This window comes from Pholcus phalangioides, unplaced genomic scaffold (assembly GCF_987345545.1).
Source record: "Pholcus phalangioides strain wild (caught in Gottingen) unplaced genomic scaffold, Ppha-v1.0 ptg000009l_1, whole genome shotgun sequence".
In the NCBI taxonomy this organism is placed as follows: Eukaryota; Metazoa; Arthropoda; class Arachnida; order Araneae; family Pholcidae; genus Pholcus; species Pholcus phalangioides.
The window spans coordinates 19903089-19918154 of NW_028301602.1; the positions used below are offsets into that span (position 1 = coordinate 19903089).

A 15066-nucleotide genomic window follows, 5' to 3' on the forward strand; every position below is an offset into this window, starting at 1 on the left:
ATGGAAAGAATTAAACGTTTGAAATGGAAATGGGCTGGACATATTGCAAGAATACAAGACAACAGATGGACCACAAGCAGTGCCATCTTAACGCATGGGCCAACCGGGCCTCAGGAAAAGAGGGGCCTCACAAAAATGAGATTTGGTTGAAATTTTCTAGAATTTATGAGGTAGGGCCTCAGGAAAACCAATTGGCCCGGGGGCCCATGATGCTCTTGAGACGGCCCTGACCACAAGTATTCTAGATTGGTACGCCGTGGTGTTAAACATCGTAGAAGGCGTCCCCACGCAAGATGGATCGATGAGATCAGAAAACTGGCTGGGGTCAACTGGATGGCTAAAGCATCAGACTAAAATGGAAAATTTTTTAGAGGACACCTTCATCCAGCAGCGGATTTAAAATGGTTGATGATGATGATGCATGGCCCTTATTCTGCATCACGGCACTAGAGTCAAAATAACTGGCAACTTTGCAGGCAGTTGGCAACTTTTTCGGCGATAATTGGTGAAGTCCCGTGTTTACCTTTTCAATTTATTGTTTGTTTTTCTTTCGGAAAAAATATGGTCACCTTATTGATGATGGTCACAACACCTCCACATTCCATTGCATTGTTCAGAGATACAATTAGAACTTGTTCTACATCATTTTTTCAGGTATAAAGACGTTTACATGCAAAGACGAAATTTTGTCAATCAGAAAACCGGAAGTAACGGGATAAAAAAAAAGAAAAACAGACGACAGGGAGGAGGAGAGAGAAAACGTTATACGGTAGCGTATCCGCCGACAGATGGCTCTGCCGCACTAGAGGTTTTTGTTTACGTTGCTAATGAAGGATGCCCTTGTGGTAGGCCTAAGAAAAAATTAAGGCATCGTAGTCGCCCTCGAAGATGCAAACGTCGTAATAGAGTTCGCACTCGATCCAAAGATGTCTAAAATAACTCTCGAGCCGCTCGATGATGGACAGAAAGCCGTCGAGATACCGATCGGGAAGACGACCATCGGAAGAGGCCCCTTCCTTGGCGTATGTCTCTTTTATGTCTACCATGTATTTCGAATAACGGTTAGGCTTAATAGGGGGGTTTCTTTATCGGGACTTCCGCGGTCTCCCGAATGCGGAAGCCTCCGAATCGGTAAACGCACGCTGCGTATTGTATTCGCGTTGGCCATCGATTAATGATTTCCGATCTCTCGAATAACACCTAAAATATTCCGAGCGATGTCAGTGACAGTTTACGGCTTTTGACCGACAGATTTATTTCGATATACCCATGAATTCAAGATAAATGTATTTATTGATTTTTATGAATAATAGATCAAGTTCGCACAAATTTCCCATGCCTATGCTTAAAACAGCCGTGATCCTATGTAATTCGATTTCTGTGCCTTTATCTTAGGATATTTTACTCTTTTTTTTTGCCGATATATTAGGTTCGGAAATATTGAATTTTTTTTTAAAAATAATAATTTCAATAAGTTTCTAATGACATCCACATCTATGGGTCATTATGTTTAAATTCTTTATGGAACTGATAATTACTTGATAACCTGTTTGATATTTTGATTAGTTACGTTTGGAAAAGTGTGCGATACCTGTGGTGAAATATCTGTAAAGCAGTGTTTCTTTTCAATGTGGGGTTTGTTCTAACAATTGTTTCCCAAGAAATGACAACGAACAGGAGCGAATTTAGTTGTAGTAATATTTGACATGGATGATATTTTGAAGGGTTTCTTGGAACATGCGTATTAGGGTTTAAGCTATGTTAGCATTTTTTGCGAAAGAAGTAGTAGCCACTTTTGTAAAATGCCTACATGAGGTATGAAACGAGAAGGCATCCAACCATAAATCATAAGCATTATAGCATTTTGCTAAAGCTTTTTCCCCCATTTTCGCTTTTTTGCTAAAGGAATTTATCTAGCTTAAACCCTGATGCATATCTTTCCAGGGGGCTTTTTTGACACCTTTTTTTTTCGTCCGTAGCCCCACTTTGGACCATATTTTCTTCTCACAGCTCCTCAGATATTAACTAGGGCCAACAGTACCCTGGAGCAAGACCCCTTTCTGCTTATTAAAATTGATTCCTCTGAATTTATTGCGGACTAAAGATTTTATATGTAATGTCAATCTCGATACCAGGCTATAATCTTATTAGCAGAACCTATCTAAAGCAAGTGTATGTAGCCGCATGCAGTAAAATTCCACAATGGAAGAAAAAAGTGGAGAAAAAAAAAAAGTCAAAGTTAGTAATTGAAGATTTGTGTGCTATGACATTATTTGATTATTGACAGGTGGTGGGGGTAAAGCTGCACAGTGTCACATAAGGAGAAAAAGAAAAAACTGCACTCAAGAGTTGTAAGAAATAGTCACACAAAATGACTGCAAAGGCAAAATTGTAATCTCTTTCACCATAGGTAAGCATTTAATGTTAAATAATGGAAGGCAAAAGACAACAAAAATATTGCGTAAATTACTGATAAGCAGGGTCACAACTAAGGAAGTGCAGGGGATCCGATTCCCTGGTGCTGGACCACAAGTAAGGTGGAAAGAGTTCACTCTCTCTATTATCTCTCTATGCGTTTAAATTTTACCAGGAGAGAATGCCAAAATAGGTACTTGCCCTTGGCGACAAATTCAATTTTTGTTTCAAGTTGTGGCTCTACTCACAAGATGTTATGAAGGATGTCCTTTTCAGCTAAATTGATTTACATATATTCAACAAATTCATATTCTTTACATCGCATAAGTTTCACTACTCTTCCTTTCATATACACTTATGAAACAGCTCATATTTCCAAAGGAAAGAAACCTGTAGAAATCTGAAACTTTCTCGAAAAACTTGACTCTTTTAGGAAGTCTAGAGTGAATTGGATTGCCCCTTGGCTTCACAGCCATCATCCCAAAAAATAACATCAGCAGTGCAGAGATAATGCATTTCTATTTTTATATGTGGTTGGGGGGGGGGCAGGAGTGTCAATTTATAGTTTTGCACAATTGCAAAATATGGTTTGGATTGGCTTTGTTCACCATCCTCTGGCTTGTTCTTGTACCTCAGTGGTAGTCAAATGGTTATAGTGACGGACTCACCAATAAGATGTTAATCGAGGATGACTCGCTCCGATGGATATTTTATATTTCACAATAAGATTCTCGTTTAGTTTTTTTTGTATCCTGTGTTGTATATAATATGACAAGTGTAAGATAACAGATGAGATGACATCGGCTCCCTCCAATTGCTTTTAAAATATACTTTCATCCTAATATGCTTACATTCTCAATTTTAACGAAACCCAGAAACTTTTTTCCAACTGCCAACCCCATCTTGTCTGTAATCACCACAAAATTTGTTAATCGCAACAGTACCGAATTGTCTGGGGAAAATATGTTGTAAAAATTTTTGTTTGTTCTTTTTTTTTTGACACAAAATAAAGTGTTCCAGACTCTGCCACGAAGCTGGGCTGGAAGAGATCTCGGCAGCTGGATAAAACCTGTGGCAAAGTTCTGGCGTTCTTTCATTTATTCATTCAGTGACTGACTCACATTGTGAGAACTCTGGTTCGAACCCTGCTGTCGCTAGTGGTGATCAGCTGAAGTTGGTTTTCTATGGTTCCTATCTTCGAAGCGTAAATATGAGCCGGTGTCATGGTTAGAAAGTTTTACCATAGAGAGCAACAGGCCTACAACAGTACAAATATTGTGATTACACTTTCTGAAATATAGATGGCAGCACTGAAAATCAGACTCAACACTATATACCCACTCAGACTGTTTGGTACACACACACTTCTGGCACAACTCACTTGGTAGTAAATTGCCCATGAGGATAAGCTGGACTTGGTCTCGTTTGAAAGAAAGGAGGAAAGACTTGTTCTTTTTTTTTTTTTTTTTTTTTTTGTTCTTGCTGTGCTGAATTCTGAAAGTGCAGTCGCCCCCCCCCCCTCTATTTGCAGGAGTTATGTTCTGGGGATGGCCACTAATAATTGAAACTGTAGGGTTTTTTTTGTATATCTTGTTTATTGAACATCATTAGAAGAGCAGAGTGATGCAGAGGTAGAAGGGGGAATATAAAAGAGGGTGCAGCGGTTGTTGGCTATATTTTCTGAAAGAATATTGCGATTTCTGTTTGCCTTTTTTTCTTCCTCATATCATCAAGTATGTTGACAGGGCTTCCTCTACCAATTTTTCTACACGTGAAGAACGTACCATAGAGGGATCTATGTCATGAAAATAATCTATTGCTGATTTGAACTTGCAAAGCCCTTCTACTATGTTACTCATGGTGAACATGTCTTCCACTTTTTTATCTGATACCGCTTCAGTTTCAGGAGCAGTCAACTGTATTAATTCCTCCTTGGTCAATACCTCTGAATTGCTATTAATTAGCTCTTTGACTTCTATATCCATATCATTGAACCCTTCTTTGCTCACCTGTTTCACTAACATAATAATGTATTTTATAATCTCTTGAGTTGGCTCTCTGTATAAATGGTAGTGTCCTGGAGTGCACATTGTGGCCAAATATTAATCTAACCCGAGTTGACTTGTTCTCTCTTATGAGCCACCACATGTCTAGTGGTGACTGTAATGGCATTAGTGATAGTGTAGTTCTTCCATACCCTCAAGACATTTTCTGCATCTTCTATTGCTTTCACAATCATTTCCATTGAATGACCATTTCCATGAATTCTTAAACCTGTGAAACCAACCTTCACTTACATAACATTCTGATGAAATAGACGTTTCACCAGTCCTTTCCTTTACAGAAGAATGGAATACATTTTTTTGCAGCAGTATGCCCACAAAAAAAAACAATTTTTTCTGTACAAGAAACACATGTATTCCATAGGCGATGCAAAGTTTTCGCTGCCACAGGTGCAGCAACGGCTAATTAAATTTCAGATTCCTTTTTCTTGATATATCTCACCGTAGATTCATTGATTCTGTAATTTCTGGGCCACAGCAGCAATTGACATACTTTTGCCAAGCATAGTCAATATATCCAATTTTTCTTATAAAGTTTCCACTTTTTTTTTGTCTTTTCAAAGTATTATCAGTAACACTAGAAAAATGAGCCATTCTAAACAGGTACAACTCAAATTTTGTAAACAAAACACGTGAATGAAGATTGCTGAGTGTTGCCAAAGCAATTTCCTAATAAAGGAAAAGAAACTGCGAAAAGGGGGGGGGAAGTAACTGTAGTCACATTTTTGTCCAGCATATTTCACTTTAGTATCTTATTTCTTCACATTCTGGCTTTCTGGGGTGTTTGATCACCTGCCATGACTTCCCTTTCACTTGATTTTAACCATGCGGACCCCCTCTTTATAATATATGCCCAATGTGTACAAATGAGGAAAAACTTCTTGCCAAATAGACTTTGCAGTCCAGCGAAACTCATTTGTAACCCATTTGAAAAAGTTTCTCTGCTAAGAGCAGGCAGACCTTCAACATCATACACCCGTGTGAAAAATTAAGAGAATTAGTACATTATGTCAAATTTCTAAAAACTAGTGGACAGATTTTAATGAAATTTGGTACGAATACATAGTTATATATAACAGAGAAAGAGATGTACCATACAAAAGTCATATTACACATTCATGAGTGTTTGTAAAGCCCATCATTGCAGGAATGTCCAAAATCCACGTTGCGAGATCAAACTGAAAGAAAGAGAAGTGAGTAATATGGGTCCCCTCTCACATTCAGACAGGTTGCACAGCGCGACAGCATGCTGGACACGAGGCAGTTGAGGAGTCCCTGTGGCAATCGGTCCCACTCCTGCAGCAATGCAGTTTTCAGTTCCAGGATGGTTCTCGGAGGGGGATGACTAGATGCAATTGCCCTCCCAAGAGCGTCCCAGACATGTTCTATAGAGTTAGGTCAGGAGATCTGGCTGGCTAATCCATACGCCGAATATTCTCACTTTCCAGTTTTTCGTTGACCAGGTGTTTCTGATGTAGACAAGCGTTGTCGTCTATGAACAGGAACCGAAGGCCAACTGTGCCCCTAAAAAGTCTAACATAGGACTCTAAGATCTCTCTATACCTCCTAGCAGTCACTGACACTTTGCCAAACACATGGAGTGTTGTGCTGCCATCGAACATAAGAGGTTTACCGTATCACATTTTCATTCACTACTTTAGCATGCACGGCAGATTTGTTGATGTGTGATTATAATTGATTATATCGATTTTTCTATGATGTGCAAATTACACAAAACAATACACTTTGGATTTTATGGTGGTGATGCTCCAAATTCACCTTTGCTGCAGGTAACCTTTTGTATGGGGGGCGGGGATCATCAAAAATATTGAGAAACATTGGCTAAGGCTGGTATTACACTATAAAAGTTTGATAAAATTCTTTTATGAAATTTGAGAAATGTAACCAATAAGCACATCTGTTACATTCGAGCAAACATAACTAATTCGCCTATTGGTTGCATTTTTCAAGTTTTATAGACGAACTTTTAACAAACTTTTATGATGCAATGTCGGCCTTAAAGAAATACACAGCCTTGAAATCCGCTAAATAAGATTGTGAAATGGAGTATCTAACGTATGATAGAGGATGTTTTACTGTAACCAACAGCATTTCAATTATTCAGCCACTATAAGGAAAAGCATGTTTTGTGTTTCAAAGTAGTTTTGTAGTTCAAGCCGTCATTGTTAAATTTCAGAGTAACAGTGTATGGACTTGCAGAATGACAAATGCACTTGCCACGAGAAAGTTGTAATGTGTGCCTATGCTGCGCAATCTTCTCAATCAACAGCAGCAGCTGTGTTTATCATGGTGTTGTTCATTGCTCTAGCAGGAACACTCGAATCACCACTTTGAAAGTGAAACACAAATACGTCTTTGAAGTGTTTGAATTACGAAAACGCTTTTGATTATATTATAACATCTTCATTATATGCTTGTTGCAAAATTCCAAAGCTGCATATTGTTCATCATGGACAGATTCTTATTTTCAGTAGGCCTAAGCAAAGATAAAGCTTAAGTATAATTGTTTTATTCTTTCTCTTTCTTTGTAGACAAATGAATTGCCAGATTTAATTAAGTTAATTAATTAATTAATAAAGTTTTTATCCTAAGCTTATATGATACCTGCAGTATTAGCAAAGCTTCACTGTCGCTGCTGTATATCAAATTAATTTATTATTTTGTTGATTGGCCTACATAGTTGGTTGATGCATGGAAATCGTGAAATGGATAAATTAATCTCTGGCTCTTTTCTTTACAGTGTGGCGATAAAAAGGTTTCGAGAAATCATGCTATTCTTGAAGTAACAAGTCAAGGGGAGGTTTTTCTAACTCCTGTAAGTTTTTGAAACTATTATTATTTAATTATTTAGTGTATTCCTGTTTCCATGTTGGAAGGGGGAAAAAAATCAAAACATTTTTTTATGTTTTGTGATTAAGTTATCATTTAATTTTAGAAATTGATAAATACCAGGTTTCAGATCACTGTTGCGAGTTAGAAGCTAGCACATAAGCACCTCAAATTTTCATTTGTGATTATTAAATTAGGTCTGAGGGCAACATATAGACATTTTGATAGTCATTTTAGTTTAGTTGGTACGGAATGGTAGGGCTCAACAAATCCCAAGTGCCAAGTCTCCATGGCAACTATAAAAGCGTTGATACCTAAAATTTTCTATGTGCTATTATTAATTTGGAGTCTGAAGACAACACTAATTTTTCTAAGGTTTAAATCAGCATGTGGACCAACAGAGAGTGGAGGAAAGTATTTTGGACTATTCTTTGAGGAAAAAAAAGGTGGGCTTTTTTTTTTATTTGTCTATCCCCGCAGAAGGGATGCGCTGTCTCTTGACAAGTAGTGAAACTGTTATTTTGGACAATTTTTCTTGAAAAGTGTTGGTTTACTTTGAAGAAAAAAAAGTGACAGAGAATTATTTTTTTATTTGTCAAATCTTGAGTTAATTTTTTAGTTCATTAATTATTTTCCAAGTCTTTCTATTGAACCATAAAAGAACTTATTTTCATTCTAATTAATATATTGTATGTAGCTAACATAGTACTATCTTCAAAAACAGCACATTCTGTCTTTTGTAATTACTTGAATGATAATTCACTTAATCGTAACTGATGTATGAATTTTATTTTCTTTGTACAGACCCATGTCAACCCTTGTTTTTTCCAACCTACTTCGGACAGTCCTGGTATCATTCTTAAAAAAGACAAACCTCATAAGCTTGTGAACGGTGATACCTTTTCTCTTCTGCCAAGAGCATTCCGGTATAAAGTGATTGTCAATGACGACACTTCCAACGAAAATGCGGATGAAAGCAAAGAACCGTGTGTATCCAGTGGTGTTTTTTTATTGACTAATTTTTGCATGCAAGTGTTGTGTTTATGAGATTTCCCTCTGAAATCTTAAAATTGTCAAAAATATATTAAAGATATTAAACTTTAATATACATATATTCAATTCTTCAATATTTTGTCACATAAAACTTCAATATAATTTCATATAGAATTGGTGATAATATGGTTATTGTTGGGATGTATTAGGTGTTTCTAATTCGCGTGAAATTACTTAATAATTTTTCGATTTTTAATAAGTAATAATTATATATTAACGATATACCAAGCAATAAATAATACGAGCAAGTCATAAATTTTTTTCACTGCTTATACTGTGCTTCCCCGAAAATGCGCCCCTAGCTAAAATCGTCAATCAGATGCATTTAGTATGTCATTGCAACACATGGCGGATGTATTGTACTATATAGAATGATAATGGCTTCATTATTATTTATTATCAAATAAAAATATAAACAAATATCATTGAAATTTGTACTTGAAATATAAGTCATAATGTAAACAAAAATTAAATTTTCATTAACCCCCAAGCAGACCTCCTTGGACGAGAAGTGATTGCCTACGTAAAGAGATAAATTTAAGACTTTGACTTCAGGGTGGAAAATTTGCTACAAACTGCTACAGTTTCTGACATCTGCTACATAGGGCTGCAATTTTGACAGTTTCCCCTCGTCTGCTACATTTTGCTACAAAAACACCAAAATTTTCCTCAATTCTGCACCAAAAACAAAATTTTCCCTTAGGAAACTTTGAAGTTGCGTCACAATAGAAGCTGACTTTTTGATGACGTCATTTGTCCTCCCCGCAATTTTATTTCTTGAGAATGCAAATGGAATTAGCTTGAGGGCCCCCTCCCCAAGATTCAGTGCCTAGGCTTCCGACAACGTATAAAATAGGGTCAAATTAGGTGAATTGCCACTCATCCACAGAACAACAAAAACGCTTCGATCATTGTTTCCAGCTATTTCCCCCCCCCCCCCCCAAAGAGAAAGCCTATTCCTTTGATTTATTTTCACAAAAAATTCAATCTGAGTACATCTGTTTTCAATCCGTATTTTTAACTTTGTGATTGCTCTGTATATTTTATTTTCCAGCATCTTTAACAGATTTTCAGTCTCTCGTTTTTCTTCCAAGTTTTCTATTATTCATTTTCTGCTATTCATTCTCTTGATATGCCATTTCCTTTTACGTTATTCACCAGCATGTTTAGTGTTCAATGGGAAATTGTTTCCAGATGAGCATTAATTAAAATTAGTTTGTCTAGACCATGGTCATGGTTGGTTTGAAAGGTATTTGATGTAAGATTCCAGCAAAGCTTATTTAGGCAGACAAGCAGAAGTCAACAAAAATTCACAAAACTTTTCTTTGGGTATGTGGTAGACACTCTGATAATGAAGATAATACGGTAACAAGCTAGCATCCCTCACAGCTAGTGACCATTTTTCTCACATCATATTTTACATACTATCCAAATACAGTTACCAAGGCTAATTGTATTGGGATCTACAGTTTACACTATTAAATTTTATACTAATACACTATTAAAGTTTTTAAAACTTGAAAAATGCAACCAATAAGTGGTTGCATACTAAGCTTATTGGTTGTTTTTATCAATTTTTGTTAAAGATCTTTTATAGTTTAATCCTGATTATAAGTAAACTGGTATAGTTCAATGCTAAGGACTGAATGAAGCAACAAGTATTTCCGGCATGGACACATTGCCTCCTTTGGTCTTAAAAATCTAAATTGAATTTCCTGTTTATCTCAAACGACGACACCCAAAAGAAATTTTTTGTGAAGTTGTAATTTTTTGTCGATTTTTGTGTAACCATCATTCAAAAATGTCTTTAAAAAGATAGTTATTCTACCAAAATGTAAGCCCTAATGCATTTTTTGAAGCAAAAATTAATATAAGACGGGTCTTATTTTTGGGGAAACAGTATTACAGTAGAATTTCGTTTATCTGAATATCAATTTTCCAAACTCGGTCAACAGAACATCTTTTTACCTAACTCATTTTTAGATTCCTATAATCAATGATGCTCAACAGTTGGTATTTTCTTGCAACTTGGGTCCTCTTATCTCCCAACTCGAAAGCTTCCTTCTATTGAACTAATCCACTTCCAAATGATTGTACATAGTGTACCTGTGAGATATAGTTCATCTATAAGAAGAAAGTAAGGGCTGATCCGGGTACAGTTATGTAGTTATAAATGATTGACAAGCAAACAAACGTGTTAATAGAAGCAGATTTAAAGCTGCTATCTTTTTTGTCTGACGAATTCATCTTAATCCTATGTGTGCCTTAATGAGAGGGAGGAGTGCATCTTAACAACGAAACAATTCTTATCATCGTTTTGCCAGGGAAATATCAGTTGAAAAATACATAATTTTGGTATATTTTTAAGGTTCCTAAAATTATCTTCATATAAACCTATAAGTTTTGTCTTTTTTCCGGGTAAAAAATTAGAGAAGTCTTCTGATTTCCATTTAATTTCTGATTTCCTTAAAGTCACAATTGCGTTTGTCATGAATAATTGAAGATACAAAATATTAATACCAAAGATGTTTATATTTGAATCTTTATTATTTTTTCTTTTTGTATGGTTTATTCTTCTATTGTTTGTTTATCAGTAGCAGTGAGAAAAGAGTGGACGGTAAAGTCAATGGAAATGCAGAAGAAGATAAAGCTGAAGATGAATCTTCAAAAACAGAAATTAAAGTCAGTAAACTTCCTGAAGCTGATCCTGACAGAGAAAAAAATGTAGATACAATAGGTAGGATACCTTTCATTCTTTAATTATTTGATCTTTATTAATTAATTTAATTATCTGATCTGAATTTACACTCATGAGTATAGTATGTGTAAGGCTATGAGACCTGTCAGAGGCAAAGTTGGAACCTGAGAGAACAGCAGAAAAATTCACCATAGTGTATTGCAGTGTTCTCGAAGTGTGCAATGTTGTGAGCTCCCGATATTGATGTGTGCTTGTTCAGTGCTTCTGTTAGACTCTTCTGGGGAGCCACGGACAGAAGTTGAATAGGTGAAGGGAGTTGCAGTTGACAACAGTTTGAGAACCACTGGTGTATTGTATGAGACTGTGCTCATACAACATGCAGTTCTCAAGAGAAAGGTGCAGGGCTCGGCACGGGTCACTTTTTTCACTAAAAGTCACTTTTTTAGAAACTAGTCACTTTTATTACGTATTTTCAGGTCCAGGTCACTTTTTCCACTTTTTTTAGCAAAAAAACCTCGGTCTTGCACTCTTTTCTGCCGTCAGTGTTTTTCTTATCTTCAAGGTCGCTAATTTTCTCCTTCCCTTCATTGAGCTACGATCGTTAGCTGCAATCAGATGAAAATTGGTCATCAGGCTGGTAAAAACTCAGTTAACGTGCATGCGAACCATAAATAGAGGCGGATTTAACAGTGGGCACACAGCGCGCGCCTTTGGCCCCTACTTTACACTTTTTTTCCTAATTTAAGGGGGCCTAATATTAATTTTTTTTATGCCTGGGGCCGTCAACAACTGACCTTTATCTGCTTCTGGCCGTAACTTAATTTAGAGCATGTTCACGATACTGATTGTTGACTTAATATCGACATATTGTGCTCCATTCTTGGTGTTGTGTAAAAAAATCCCTTTTTAGACTTCGGAAGTTATTAAAACGTTTTTGTCCCGAGTCGCTGTTATGACCGCAATAGGAGAGGGCTGGGTTTGGTTCCACGGGTGTTGGAGTAAGGGTGCAGAGTTTACTCTTTTTGCGTTAAAAAAATGGATACTGGCCCCGGGCGATAGTAAGTTTAGTTAGATAGATAGTTTGATATATTAGATTAGATTGATATATTAGATAGATAGAACGATAGATAGTTTTTTCGTTCGTACTTGCGGCTTGGGTTGCTAAATACTGTGATCAGATCCAAAACTGGGGGGGGGGGATGCCTCTAACAGCTTCCCAGTTCAGCCATAGGTGGAGATAGACTTGAAGGTCTTAGGGGTGCGGCAGATGACAATTGATATACATCAGTAGGCTCTGCCATTGACACGGAGGGGGGGGGGGGGTTGGTAATTTAATAATTAAAATAATTTAGTTAATTTAATAATTAAAATAATTTAGTTAATTTAATAATATAAATACTTTATTCAATTTAATAATTTAAATAATTTATTTAATTCAGTAATTTAAGTAATACTTTAATTTAATAATTTAAAATATTTTAAAAAATGTAATTTTATAGTTTTTTAAAAATCATTATAGTAAATTTCTTAAAATTTGTTGGAACGTATTATACAAACCTAGGTATGTAAATCAAATTTATACTAGTTGAAAAAAGTTTGAGTACATTTTGTATACTGTCATTCATAGCATAACATAATGAAAAATCCATTAGAATGTGTAGATGGGACAAATTCTCTCATCAAATTTTGTGTTACTTCATTTTTTTTTTCCTTCTTTGAATGTGAAAACTTTTTCCCGTTTTGAAGTTTTTCCTGCTTAAATTGGTTTTAAGATGGGTTGTGGAAAGCAACATGGGGGAAAGGCATTGCTACTGTTACTTAGAAAGGATGTAATGTTACTCTCTCTCACACATAGTTGTTGATAAATTTGATAAGTTATTCAAAACTTTTCTGATTAGCAGAATGCGTTTGAGTTCGATTTATTTCACACTATTATGTAAAAAAAAGCAATTTTGATGAGTTCCATTGAAATACAAAGTTTAATAAAAACTAAATTCAATTTCAATTCATTCAATTTGGCAATAATCAAAATTAAATGTCCATTTGGTCTCTTTCTAAAATTATTTTGGTCACTATTTTCACTAGTTTTGAGGCCATGATCCATGCTGAGCATGCATCATGGCCTGAAAGTGCATCTTCAAGGTCGCCGACTTGTGAATGGATCTGGTTCTTTTTTGTTTTTTTCTTTTTTTTGCCAGTCGGAGTGGCCACACTAAGAATTTGAACAAGGTCTGGTTTTTCTATTTTTCCCTCTCCTTTTTTTTTTCTTTTGCCAGAAATAAAGCAACTGAATAGCGAGATGATTATTTTGGAAGTTCAAAAATATCTGTGTCTGTATGACGTAAAAATCCATGATTTTAAAAATCGTGAGATGAAAAGAAAATCATTTATATCAGTAACTGCAACAGTTGTGGCTGAAAAATGGCAGATGAACAATGAAGATAAAAGCAAATTTGGGAAGTACAGTAGTAGATATTCTGTTATAATATGCAGTTGATTCCCTGATTTAACATTACTATATCCCAGATTGTAGGTATTAATAAAGTGAAAAAATATGTATATTAAAAAAATCCCATAAAAAGTTGTTACAAATTCTAAAATTTACTAAAAATCAGAAAGTATATTGGCTAACTTAGACACAGTTTGTAGGTTCCTCAAAGAAAGAGGGGATATCACGTGATCCAAAATGCTTCATTGAAGAAAACCCAGGCAGCGCCGGGTATTATAGCTATAGTTTGTTGCAGGTTAACTTTGCAGTGAAGAGGAAGCTACGAGGGAACTGTATCACTCGTTGCTATGACAACGAAAGCCTCTTAACCTATGTATCGATGCATGGCCTCGGTAAGGTATGGCTGATTCTCGCTAATCTCGCAGAAAAATATATTTTTTACGTATAACGTTATGCTTGTAGAAAAAATTGCAGTCAGTAACAATTAGCTAATGAAAAAAAAAACCATTGTCGATACTTTCAGAAATTAAAGTGCGGTTTTTGAAGAAAAAAAAAATCTTTTTTTTTAAATTGAGAAGTATCTTAGTAACTTCTATTAACCCGGTTTTCACGTTTGAATTTGGAAATAGCCCCAAATAATAATAATAAAAATGATGAGAAAAAATTTAGAATTCTTTTACTCACTTTTCTTGCCGAAAAATTTCTGTCGCTCACCCACCCGAACGCATATACGTTGATGCCACTTGTTATCACTACAGTTTTAGTCATTTTTTACGGATTTCCATTCTATGGAATCCTCACTTGAAGTTGTAGACTATCGGATTCTCTATTACTTATTAATTGTTGCTCCAACATGTGTTCCATCAGGCCATCTGCAATCCAAAATTCCTTCCTTTTCAATAACGTGCTTTATGCATTATTGCCAAAAAGAACTGAGAACGTTTTAGCGAGTTTCTATCTCTGGTGAAAAGAAAGATACAACTGTCACAGAAGGCAAAAATACACTGCAAGCCTAAACCATTGTGGGTCTCTCTCTCTCTCTCTCTCTTGCTTATTTATATTTATCTGGAGAGACACCGAAGGGGCATCTGGAGGAACAGCCTCTGCTGTTGGTGTGGGTGCAAAAGAGACATTACTTATGTCAACACCCTCCGCTATCGGCTATTGGAATTCAGAAACCACCGCTATCCTACAAACACGGCAAGAAATCGATAATTTAAAAAGGGGGGGTGTCTGGTACCGTAACCTACACCTATAAAGTGAGCCTCTCACAACGGTATCGGCGCTGTCGTGAAAGAGGGACACTGCCTGTAATCTATGAGTGAATATCTGAATTGGTTGGAGGCTATTTTCGGGAGAAAAAAAAACTGATTGAATATTCGTCTGGGTGTGTAGGCCTATAACTACATGCAAAACTGAATGAAAAATTGTATCTATTGGAAAAGTCAACAAAATGACGATATAATATATATAATTGTGCAACCAAAAAAAAAGCACGACAGTGATATTGGCGGGGAAAATTTCTTGGAAATCGCGCC

At 35.9% G+C, this 15066-nt stretch overlaps 1 protein-coding gene across 4 annotated transcripts in view; it reads left to right on the forward strand.

Annotated features, from left to right (window-relative positions):
• The first annotated feature begins 788 nt into the window (after nucleotides 1-788).
• LOC149082201 (uncharacterized) overlaps nucleotides 789-15066 on the forward strand; it is a 32238-nt gene continuing 17960 nt past the window's right edge. The window contains exons 1-4 of one of the 4 annotated variants that reach the window (XM_089235715.1): nucleotides 789-1022; nucleotides 7240-7314; nucleotides 8133-8314; nucleotides 10979-11118. In XM_089235715.1, the coding sequence (XP_089091841.1) occupies nucleotides 927-1022; nucleotides 7240-7314; nucleotides 8133-8314; nucleotides 10979-11118 (493 nt within the window). In that variant the 5' untranslated portion in view covers nucleotides 789-926. Of the gene's footprint in view, nucleotides 1023-7239; nucleotides 7315-8132; nucleotides 8315-10975; nucleotides 11119-15066 lie in introns of all 4 variants that reach the window. The other 3 variants (XM_089235713.1, XM_089235714.1, XM_089235712.1) reach the window with 3 other exon arrangements.